Here is a 12171-nt window from a genome sequence, read left to right on the forward strand (position 1 = left end):
AATGGACACTTACTCACACACCAGACAAGTCAGCAAAAGTCATCCTCACAGTCTAAATGTCTGTGGCATAGCTATGATTTCCTCACAGAATTTGAGGGCATGAATATGTTTTCCACGTAAGAATCTAAATATTTGGTTCTCATGGGCTCAGGAAACCGAAACATATTATGGGAAAAGACCCTCATCAAATGCTTCCCGAGCACTGAATCTCAAGGATGAAAATTGGGACCTGACCTACTGTTTAGAAAATATTCAAGGTCTAAGACGTTTCTAAGGATTTTCCTCATAAAAATAAGTAGAGATCAGTCACATTTAGGGACCCAAGGGTGTGTGAGCATGGAGCAACAAGAGACTTTGGGCTACTTCTGTATGGTATTACACAACCCAGCCATAACGGTTCACAAGTTCTCTGACCTCTCACCTTCTGATTCTCAGCGTCTCGGTACGTGAGACCAAAGTAATCTTTTTCCAGCAGGTTCAGATGCTCGCACACTTTGTCAAACAGCACTTGTCCTCGGGAGCGCTTCTGCATAAAACGGAACAGGAAAACAAGTCAACCCTCAGGAAATCTCCCGAGGCTGAAATAAAACAGGGCAGCAGAGTGCGGAAGGCAGATGGCTGAAACCGGTCACTGAATGGTGGACACAGCAGCAAGTCTGGCCAGTCGGTGACTTCCTAGTTCGGTAAGAAGTTCAGTCATCCATCAGGTGGATGGGTAACACCTAGGAAATGAGCCTCCCGGCATCCCCGTGAGGACGTACCTAGACCACACTCGGCCTCTGAGTTACCTGTGAAGGACTGTATGAAGTAGAGTAAGTGAGGCAGGGAGACCGGATGAATGGTGGGTAGCACCTTTACATGGGTCAGGGGTCGAAACTTTGAATAAAAAGAAAAAAAAACTATCGAGGGGCTTTTGCTGAACCACTTGAAGTTTAAGTAAGATATGAGACTTCCATATGATTTAACGCTTTGGGCCTCTTGCTGGGGCAGTCTTTCCGCTGGCTTCTAACATAACCAGCCCTCCCTGCACTGTGTCTCTGCCATGTGGCTAGGTCTTTATCTACCTGCCCGGCTTCAGTCTCCCTTCTGTTCCCTTCAGTGTCTCCTGCCTTTGCCTCCATCCCTCCTGCATCTCCACCTGCCCGGAAGTTCTGCCCCTGTACTTCCTGCCCTGTATTGGCCATCAGCTCTTTATTATAACCAATCAGCAGTAAGACAATGCCTGATCCAGATCCACCTCTTTGGTTGACTTAAGGCACCGAGAGCTGCCTGATCTTCATCAATCGGGCAAGTGTGGAAGGATGTACATTTACAAACAGAAAACCTGTGATGGGCCTTTCAGAGATTTATCCCACAACAAAGTCATGATGCCATGATTTCTCCACCATAATAACCTGTACCCACAAACAGTGAGCTGAACCTCTCCTTTCTTTTAAGTTGTCTTTGTCATGCAACCAGACAAATAATAATATTCTCTGTATCGGAAAATATGGGACAAAGTGATAAAGACAGCTGATGTTGACTTCTGGCCTTTAAACCCAGAGTCATGCATATGTATCTCCACACATGCACACACACGCACACACACGCACACACACACACACACACACACACACACACACACAAAGTGACCCTCATTCTATAACAGCTACCTTTACAAATGAATATATCTATACACAAATGAATAAATAAATAAGTAAATAAATGTCAGCAGTGTCACCAAGGAAGGATAGGTGATGGTGGCAATTCTTATGGAGAAGCAGCTGGAGGGAGCATAGGATGCTCAGAGTTCAGCTCCTCTGTGAATATAAAACTTCTGAGACTGGGAGGGAGAACACAAACAGCACTCAGATCACCATGTTCAGAATGTCCAGATTCAACTCCCTGAACCTTAGGACGCCAAGCCTGCGAAAAGCTAGCCCCATGCCTTATCACTCCAAGTTCCATCCCAATCCTTCCACAGCTTCTATGGGTTATTTCCCTCTAAGCTATGTTCATTAGTTTATTTTTGTAATTTTGTCATGACTTTTGGCTTGTATAAGGGCACTCAAAATCCTTTTAACTTATTTGAGAAGAAATAAACATGAATAGAGCAAGACAAACAAAACATCCACTCAGCTTAAAGATTACAGTTAGGTCATATAAATACATGGCGCAGATGTGTAGGCTACACTTTGGATCTTCAAGCAGTCACCTAGATAAAGGGGGTAAGCCAATCGACTGCAGAAAATATCTGTCAGCTCAAGTATTGTGATAACTTTCCATCAGTTTTTCATCTGACGCTTCAAAGGCCTTTAAACACAGCCTGGGAGTCCACAGTGCACCAACTGGCAACAATTAAGCTCAACTACTTTCTGGTCTGTGGTACTGATATTTTATATGCAATATGCTAGGCATATTTATCTTTGAGATTTGACGTATTAACAATGAGATAAAAGAAAATTGATAAACTATGTCCATGACAAAATAATAACAACCATGCAAAGACCCACGAGTGGAGCCTGATACTGTGCATTTGTCATTATCCTGAAAGTTAATTACCCAGTCCTTCAAAAGCCTGAGTGTTTGAAGAAAAGGATAAATTCTGATGGAAAAGTAAAGTGGAAATTATAGCAAGCCAAATAGGCAATGTTATGTTCCACAAAGTAAGAAAAATAAATGGCTGGTTAGCAAAACTGCAACATACTGCTCAGAAAATGTGAAAAGGGGAATGCTGCTAGCTGGTTTAAATTTTTTATTTATAAATTATACTATGATATTTCTGTATCGTGACTGAAACACTGAAGTTTTCACACTGACACTGGTTCCTCCATTAGGGTAGCTCCTTCAGTAAGCTGACTTCTCGTGCAATCTTGCTTTGACCTGAGAGGTGACAAAGATTAGATCAGGTGCAGACAACCTGGCTGACTGCCTCTTTTCCTGTTTGTCAAAACTGCTTGGTATTACTGATTCATAACTCTCTTTGGAATGCTCAATATCTTTTCTTATTGAGTATTGAACATATCTTGTTCGTGGTGGCCCCTCCCTCTTGGAGATGATACTTTGTTTTTGGCCTTAAGAATCTTTAAACCACTTGGTGGGCATCTCCTGTAGATGGTATGGGCTGGAAACAATGACATTCCTACCTGCTAAGTGTCAGCATGGCCACTAGAAAGGTGGTGGCTCTGGGATGTTTGTGGTTTCTCCATTTTCTCTTTTCTGGGTGAGAGACTTGATGGTGTAGGTGATGATGGCTGTGAGGCTATGACTTACCCTTGCCCCCATGGCTAATGGCTAGATTTAAATGATTTTCCTTGATCCATGGCTCTCTGGCACCTCCACATTCTGATGACAAAGAAGCTGCTAACGGTCAGAGCTAGGACCTGATTTCCAGCTTGTTTTCTGAGCCAAGACTGGATCTTCTCCGAAATCCAGGTTCTGACGGGAAGAAGTGTTGGTTTTTCCAACTCAGACATTTCTTTCCTAGCAGATAATTCAACTTGTCAACTATTCTTACTTACTGACATCTGGATGTGCTTACGCAGCAGTTACTTTCCCGTTGCTGTGATAAAATACCACAAATCAAAAGCAACTTAAGAGTTTACTGTGGCTTACAGTTCCAGGGGTGCAGGCGTCCATAACGGCTGGAGATGAGGTACGGTGCAGGAGCAGGAAACGAGAGATCACGTCTCATCAGTACACAGGAAACAGAGAGCGCACCAGGGGTGGGGCGAGGCTACACGTTCTCAAGGCCCGCCCCCCAGGGATATACCCTAAAGTTCCCATAAGGTCCCCTAACGCAACGACAGCTGGGACCAAGAGTTCAAGACCATGGTGAGGGCAGCTCTCATTTGAACCACAACTTGAAAAATACACGGCTGAAGCTCAACAGAGGAGAAGTTTCAGAGAAGAAGCTGCGTTGTATGTTCTAGCTCTCAAAAAACATGCTCTTCATTAAGTGACTGAATATCGGTGTCTGTCACTAGACAGGGGTATGTGATGCCTAAGGCCAACTCCTGCCACCGTGTCTTCTTCTCCTCAAACTATGAGCCGGAACAAGCCGCTCCTTTCTAAGTCACCTCTGCCCAGTTGCACCGTCACAGCGATGAGAAGACAGATGGAAACAGGGGTATAGCTAGCTATTCAAACAAGTAAATTAAGATAATAATAATATATTCCAAATGAATGGATTAGTTACCTAAGCGGGTAAGATTAAGTTCCAGTCTGTGGTCTCTTGTGAGGTGAGTCATGGTAACTCACTCAGGCCATTCCTTGCTCACACAGGGCACTTCCGGGTGACCAGGCAAGTGTCCTTCCCACCCCCCAACAGAGCTACCTGCCCAGCGCTCACACAGATGCTTCTACTGTAGAGCTTGCTATTTGACGGATGAATGAACAAAAGCAGGGTAACCAGTGCGATGGTCTCTTTGCTAAGAGCAGGAGCAGAAACAACCGTTCCTAGCCAGGGACTGAGATGACTGACAGGATTCACAGGGAAGCCCTGTCTCCCCTCCCCACCCCTTGCCCCCAAGGAAGAAAGAAGAGCAAAAGTGGAGACAGCTCCCGTCAATGGCACTTTCTCAGAGAGCATGACTTCCGTACCCTGGAGCAACTGGAAATAATTTCTTAATTTGTGTCTGAGAAGAAGAGGACAAAAGTAGTGACACAAAGTTGCACTTAGTCTCAGCCCAAGACGTAAGGTAGGAATGGGTGCAAGTGACGCCCTTTTCCAAAAACAATAAACCGGAAGTTGGAGAAGTCCGTCAGGTCAAACGTCATCTTTTGCTTGAGGAACGGGGCTTCTGAGATGAGGAGCACTTTTGTGGGAGAGCACGGGGCTGACCACCTAATTCTCAGTGGCAGGACCATTTGCCACATGAGATGTGCATGCCACCAGGCTGTCTTTACAGATCTGACACGAGCACAGTGAAAATGAGACAACCACAACCACCAGCCACTCCCCAAAGACCACAAACAAAACCCAAACACACCGTATCTGTAACAGCCGAGGCACAAGCCGCATCATAATATAAAATAATTAGAGCGATGACAATGCTGAGAATGTTCAGGGAAATTGATGTTTCTATGGCCTTTCATCTCCTCTAAAACTGGAAGAAGCCTCTGCTCACTGTACTTCACTCACTCTGTCTTCTTCAAGCAGACTGCCGGCTTCTCGGGAGGTTCCCCTCCGTGGTGGTGGTGACTGCAGCACACATTTTGTGTCTGTGCATTTCTGCCTCCTGAGGACAAGAAAGCTCACTCTTTCTACTGCCCAGTAATCAAGTAACTGGCCTCTGGGCCAGAGAAGCCCTCTGGCTGAATTTGAAGGAAGAATTCCTGCTCCAATACTTTGGATTAATCTTAAGGCAAACTGCCACCTTAAAAAAAAAAAAAAAAAAAGTCTCCCCCAGTGCTTCCTTTCCTAATTGCATTTTCCTCATTGGATGCTTCAGTATTTCCCTCATTTCTCAGGGTCATTCGAAACTTCATTTCTAAGCGATCACATTACTACGTCCCCTGGGCCCAAGAGTTCATGAAGAAGTCAATAAACTCCCTGTGCCAGGGCTTCGGCTCCTGCCACACCCTCAGCTCCGTTTACCATTCTGTCCTGAACCTTCCTGTTCTCTGCCAAGTGCTCGGCAGAAAGCATTCTAACAGAGTCTGTTCTGAGAGCAGGCATGTTTTCAGTTTAGACATGGGGAGTGAGAGGCTGCAGAGAGGTGAGGCCAGGAACAAAGGATGGCGGGAGGTGGACAACAGAATCCACAAAGTCCCTAAAGGGAGCCGGAGCCGAAGCCCTGCGCAGCAAGACGTCATGGCCCGAGCTGTCCAGAATGCATCGACAGCGCTTTATGCTGTCTCCAGTGTACATCCAAAGCCACGTTCAATAAGCATGGGAGAAAGTCCATTACCCACTTCACTCCTGCCGAGATCCATTCCCATGGGGGCAGGACATAATGGCATCCTCCAGCACAGGCACCAGGCCCCCGATGGACACAGTCTGCATACTCATGGAGGACTGACATGAGAGGCAGGGATTAAATTCATAGAGGGCTCATATGTCTACCTCCAGTCCCTTTCTTTAATTTCATGGGGCAACCAGCTCTCAAAAATCCACAGTAGTTCTTTCAAACAAAGCTATTAATTAGCCAATAATTATCTTGTCATATTCTTGCTCGGTGAAGTCAGCCATGACCCCCTGGAGTACTGTGTTAAAATAGAACTGTGGAAGTGTTTCCTGGTCCTGATAACTTTTGAGGCAAAACGGTTAACACGTGACTTATTTCTATGTCTAAAAAACCTACAAGTTAGAACTTAGCTAACATTACTTAAATACCTTTAAGGCAGGAACTTCAAGTTTATTTTTACATTTTACTGTAGCACATTAGACAGTCCCAGTTTAGACTCTGGCTGTACAACTACTCAGCTATGTGCTATGAAAGAAGGAAATACTCTCTCTGGGCTTCTCTGTCTCGATTATAAAATGGAAATGTGGTTAGTACTCCCTTGCAGGGTAACTCCATGAAATGAGGAGACACACTGAAAGGCACGGTGCCTTAATCATGGAAAGCAGTGAGCAGAAGGCATTGGTTACCATTAGACTGACACAGTTTATAACCCTGGAAGTCAGAGAAACTGAAGTCCTATTAAGGGTCTATTTCCTCTGTAACATAGCCACAAAAATCCATTCTCCTACTTTTATGAATCACACCGTCACACTCACTGTAGAGTTAAAACAATAAAATTTTCCTTCCAAAAAAAAAAAAAAAACAAAAATAAAAACCATCACTACCTCAGTGACACAAGTACACATTCAGCCTTTTACCCCCACACACAGAATGCTTCTGAATATGCATTGGGTAGATTGGCACATTTTGTTATCTCTTAGGCCAAAGCATACGATGGGCATATATCGTCATGGATACGGCATACCACACTGTCAAAACAGGAATGAATGATGGGAATGCATTAGCATCCTCCCTGTGTTTTTGACAAGAATCAGGGCACAGAAACTCCCAGCACATATATCATCCAAGTCCTCTCTTGCAATTAAGTCCCCGGACCTATTTATTTTTGTAAGGTTGTCTTTTTCTTTCATCCGTAATTTGTTTCTGTCCTCATTTGTTGCACAACTGGAGCCTGTGTTTGAAATCAGACTTTTGTGGTAGATAATAGCTTTTGAGTGGAGCCTGCTTCTTCTTGGCCAGCAACGACACTTGGCTTGATGTTCTACAAAGACGTTCACAGCACACATGAGATGCAAGCAGCAGACCGCCAGACAGTATTTGCTGTTGTTAATCTTCTATGGATCCAGGTCCCTATGCCAATAGGTGCAAAATGAGTGCAGAAGAGGCAGCCTGAGAAAGAGGAATTTACGACAGAGACACAACTTAAACTGGACTTGTGTCTAAGGACCCTGTTAGCTCATTCTGAATAATGAGCTTTGAGAATTTTTGTAAGAGGAAGTAGTTTTCTGATGCCTTAAACTAACCAACAATCAGGCAAAAAATACACAGACATCCAGAAATTCCTAATTCAGTAATTTACTTGGTCAAATAAAGAGCCCTAGGGAATGGAAACAGAGAATGAAGCATGACTTCTAAGAGTTTAATGAGTCTAGATTTTCCACATTGCAGCCTTTTAACTCTGTAAGGCAACACTGAGGATCAAAATAATATGGTAATGACACCGAGACTGCTTTAAAATGATGTATTGAGTCAGCTTGTATCATTTATTTCCATAAAATATCCTGACCTATTAGCTGGGCAAGGCTGTGAGTAAGCAGAAAGAGACAGAATCTCTGGGTCACTATAGAAATGACCCACAGGCATCATTAAAACATTTACCAGGTGAGTATAAGACCTGTAATAAACATGAATAAAAATGATGAAACTGGACAAAAGAGCACAAATTATTGACTCAGACCACTCTGATTTTCATTTCAACATACACTTAAAGTGAAAGGCACCATTGCTACGAGTACCATTATTATCATATTTAATTTCATCTCGAGTTACCAAGAGACCTGCCTGATCACACCCCCTTGCTCAAGAAGTCTAGTATTCTGATGAATGTTAGTTGGAGGTTTTGAAAATTTTGCATAACATTACTGCATAATTGAAAGTTCTCTTCTTCCACATCTAACTACAGAGACATTGCACCAGGGACACATGACTGTCCGCTTGGACATACGGGCATCTGGTCCACTGCAGAACTCACACCGAGATCAGTGTTTTTGTAGCGTCCACATATTTAGTGGGCTTAAGCTTAATAATTTTATATAGAAAAAAGAATTTATTTACATACCTGAGTACACTGTTTGCTTTGAGCAATAAAGAAAAACATTTTATTACTTCAGCGTAAACACCCTGTGAGTGCTTTAGAGTTTTATGGGATGGGATTATTTAAATCATACACTACACATATCCTGAGCATCCTTTGGTCTCTCTGCAATAGCCTCATTTCAAACTCTTGAGGTGAATTTAAACTCAGGGCTCAGGCTTTGTATGGCCCCTGTCCTTCCTGGGAGGGGGGTGGGGCCAGTTAATGTGTCCTTGTCAAGTCTCTGTCTCTCAGGGGAAGTCAAAGTCATGTGAGTTAAACAACACAGATGGGACACGCCGCCTGCATGCTGTAACAACCCTTCACACCAGCTTCAAGAAGAAAGAACACAGCCTGATGTCACTGGGCTACTATAAGGTCATGGCAGATTTATGTACATTTGTGTCACAGTCCTTCAGGACGACAGCTGGGGAGGCATCGCTCTGTGAGCCCAGAGCATCTCTTGTGATGGTCCTATAAACCTGAACTTAGGGGAGAGGATGTGGGATGGAAAGTTCACAGTGGTCTCCCGTTCATGCACTGTGTCTGGTAAATGTGTGTGTGTGTGTGTGTGTGTGTGTGTGAGAGAGAGAGAGAGAGAGAGAGAGAGAGAGAGAGAGAGAGAGAGAGAGGAGAGAGGAGAGGGAAGAGAGAGCCTCAAATACTCCAAAAAGCCAAATCTTGGATGTTTCTCTTGTGGAGCAACATATAAGAAGCTTATGATTTGAAGGGTGAGCAAAACAACTTCCTTAATGGAAAGGGAAGTTTCTTGTGCGGCTATAATCTCAAATTGACAGGTCATTACCAAATGCTTTCCAGGCTTGGTTGAAAGAAGTATCCATCAGTGCCAATGGCTATTCAAACCACTCCCGGGTAAGCCTTGGAGGTCTGCAGCAGCAAGTCTCCAATAATGGCCAGGGCATAACTGCTTCCCCTCAACAACTGAGATGCTTTAAGGTTTGGATGCCGAGTGGGTACCTTTGTCAATGAAAGCCTGACACATGAGCCTTGGTTCATTTTCCCCATCATGACAAATTCTTATTGCTGTACTATTTAGGAAAGCTCTGTAAGCGGTGATGTTTGGGGCAAGATTTTATCTAAGGGGATAACTGGAGACATTACAGTGTTTTGCTTGGGGTAATTATCTTACACAATTCATGTGCTCTCCAAGCTCAGGCTAATGGCATTTCCCTGCAGAATGTGCTGCTTCTTTGGTGACTGTATTTGCTGTCACCATGGAATTCCATAAGAAATAACAGGTCTCTGTGTGCCTTTCAGTTTCCCAAACATCACGACAAGAGTGCTTTCTTGTGTGGCTGTACATCTGCTTCCCATCACTCATTCCTCTGGGGAGCAGTGGGGAAGGCCAGGGGGGCTTATTACCAGGAAATGCGGCTTTCAAGAAAGGGTTTCCTTTTGCCCTTAGCAAATAATTTCAAATACACATAGCTGCCTGTCACATTCGGAGGACACATCCCCAGACGACAGCGATACTGTGACAGCAATACTGTGCTTACTGGGGGGAACCCTACCCTCTGCCAAATAGAGCGGGTCAGGAATTCATACCCACCCTGGCTGTTTAGGCTCAAGCTTGTCATCCTATAGTTTTCCCTGTCCTGGGTGACAAAAGGCCACAGGCCCACACCAACAAAGTCGGTCAGTCTTGTAAGAGAAGCCACACGAGTGCCATCAACTTCATCCGCCTTGAAGCACAAGGCCCTCTAATGCTCCTCTGACAAGGAAAACCGTGTTATGAGAGGCTGACTTTATTGGCAGAAATGCTACGTGTTTCGTTAAAAGGTTCCCACGACAGGAAGTGTGTGACCTCTTGCAGAAAAAAAGCACATGAGTCTTGGGATGGGAAGGCTGACCAACACGACTCGCTGAGTGGAGGGGGAAGACAACCCTTTGCCTCTTCTCTGTGAGGAGAACGAGCAAGGGAGCTATCAACAACCAATGGGCTGCTGTGTGAGGGCCTGTGCTTACAGAGATTTATTTCTTGTCACTTGAAGAGCCTCTAGAAGCACTGTCCACATCATACCAGCTTCCCCTGCCTCACAGTGTAACCTCTAAAAACACAAGGCTGCAGAACACAAGTAGAGGTGCTCACCTAAGCTGTTCCAAGAAATGTCTGGGCCGGTCATGCCTCTAAGCCATGTGATGCCACTGTGGAATAAATGAGATGGTAACGAGCAAAAGGCAACACAGATCCAAACCGAAGACTGAAGAGACTTGCCAATGGATTCCGGTGAGGCCGGGCCAGCCTCAGAGTATGACAACACTCCATTAAGCTTTCCTATACAGACTCCATGAAAACTGCCCCAATTCAACCAGGGCCACCTACAGGAACCTCCCAGGGAATAGCTCACCCAGGTGATGCATCGGACCATGGCTAAGAGGAGAAATGGGTTCTGTGCCGGGAGGCTACCTGGAGAGTGAAGTGACTAATGGAGAAGCAGACATATGAGTAAAGATCTCCATCCATCTCCCTTACTTTGTCAGTGTTCTCCAGACCTAGCCTTTCTTTTCTTTTTTCCACTCAATCCTCTTTGAGGTAAGATGGAATGTGATGGCTCCCAGAGCCTGCCAGTCTGACGTCTCTGCAAAGAGAACAGCCAGGTGCGGTAAACCACCGCTTTTTCAGCTGAGACAACTTAAAAGTCAGCAGGTAGGAAAGTAGTTCGTCCTCCCGTCCTGTGGACTTTTCTTCCTTGACTCCACACCCTCGAGTTCAGATCTGGAAGTTGTCTGAGTGGTCTGCATACATCTCCCGGAAGCTCATATGGTAGAAAACTGCTTCATAAATGCACGTGTTCATGGTCTGTGGAGGTGGGACCCCTGAGACATAGCCGGGGTCCGACGGTCTCATGAGTGTGAGACCCTCAAGAGAGGAGGAAGAATGGAGCTGGGATGCCGCTCTGTCTGATGCCCTGGCCATGTTAAAGGCAGTGAGAAGGCCGTGACAGACGTCAGCTGTGCTTGCCAGTGTCCGGGCCTCCAGACCACGAGCTAAACAGGCATCTCTCTTTTTTTTTTTTAACCTTAGTCACAGAGGATCACAGTAACAGACACAGACTGAAACAGAGGTTATTGTGTCCATTGTCTTATTACTCTCCCACTTGCATAAATCCGATTGATTCAACAGTTCTTTGAAATACACTTCCCCCTCTACACTGGATGCCCCTGCCCTGGTGGGCATCTCAGCATCTCCTGCCAAGTCCACTGCAACAGAACCAACCAGCATCCGTTAGTCTCTTTCCTCGGCATGACTCATCTCTTTCCTTCCAATTACTATTTCCCAGAAGCCAACCTAAAACACACAGAGGGGTCAACAGACTGTGTTATGTGAAAGCCCCTTGGAGGCATGTGATCCTCCTATGATCTGGAGAATTCTACTGTGCCCCCAGTTTCCCGGCCTCCCTGATATATATGCCCCCATAATCCTTGAGCCCATCAACAAAACGAATCCCACTGTGATTGAGGTGGTTTAAGGCACACGTTTATGCTTTATTCACTAAACAGGAAAGCAAGACACCAATGACACAACATGGAACCCCTCTACCACACCTACTGCACCTTTCCATATGGCCCTTTGTTCTCCCCTCCAGCTCCTCTCCTCATCCCTAAACATGCACATGCCTGTTCCTCACACCCTCTAACCTGCCAGAGGGATGAAAGCTTTCAGCAACATTAAGTGAATGTTACGTGCACAGTATGAATTCCACACACTGAAGGGGAGGAAGGGAAGTAGGAGTGGTGCAACTATACCATAATCTCAAAAAAAAGCCAATATAAAACCCACAAGTGGTACTCGCTTTGATGTTCCCTCAAATACTACCACAGCGGCCACCAGCGGCTGCTTTTTTTTTA

At 45.1% G+C, this 12171-nt stretch overlaps 1 protein-coding gene across 30 annotated transcripts in view; it reads right to left on the bottom strand.

Annotated features, from left to right (window-relative positions):
- Epb41l3 (erythrocyte membrane protein band 4.1 like 3) overlaps positions 1-12171 on the bottom strand; it is a 152998-nt gene that overhangs the window by 46366 nt on the left and 94461 nt on the right. For all 30 annotated transcript variants that reach the window (XM_060368189.1, XM_060368182.1, XM_060368186.1 and 27 more), the window contains one exon: positions 422-526. In XM_060368189.1, the coding sequence (XP_060224172.1) occupies positions 422-526 (105 nt within the window). The remainder of the gene's footprint in view (positions 1-421; positions 527-12171) is intronic.

The sequence above is a fragment of the Meriones unguiculatus genome, chromosome 15, assembly GCF_030254825.1.
Source record: "Meriones unguiculatus strain TT.TT164.6M chromosome 15, Bangor_MerUng_6.1, whole genome shotgun sequence".
Taxonomy (NCBI): domain Eukaryota; kingdom Metazoa; phylum Chordata; class Mammalia; order Rodentia; family Muridae; genus Meriones; species Meriones unguiculatus.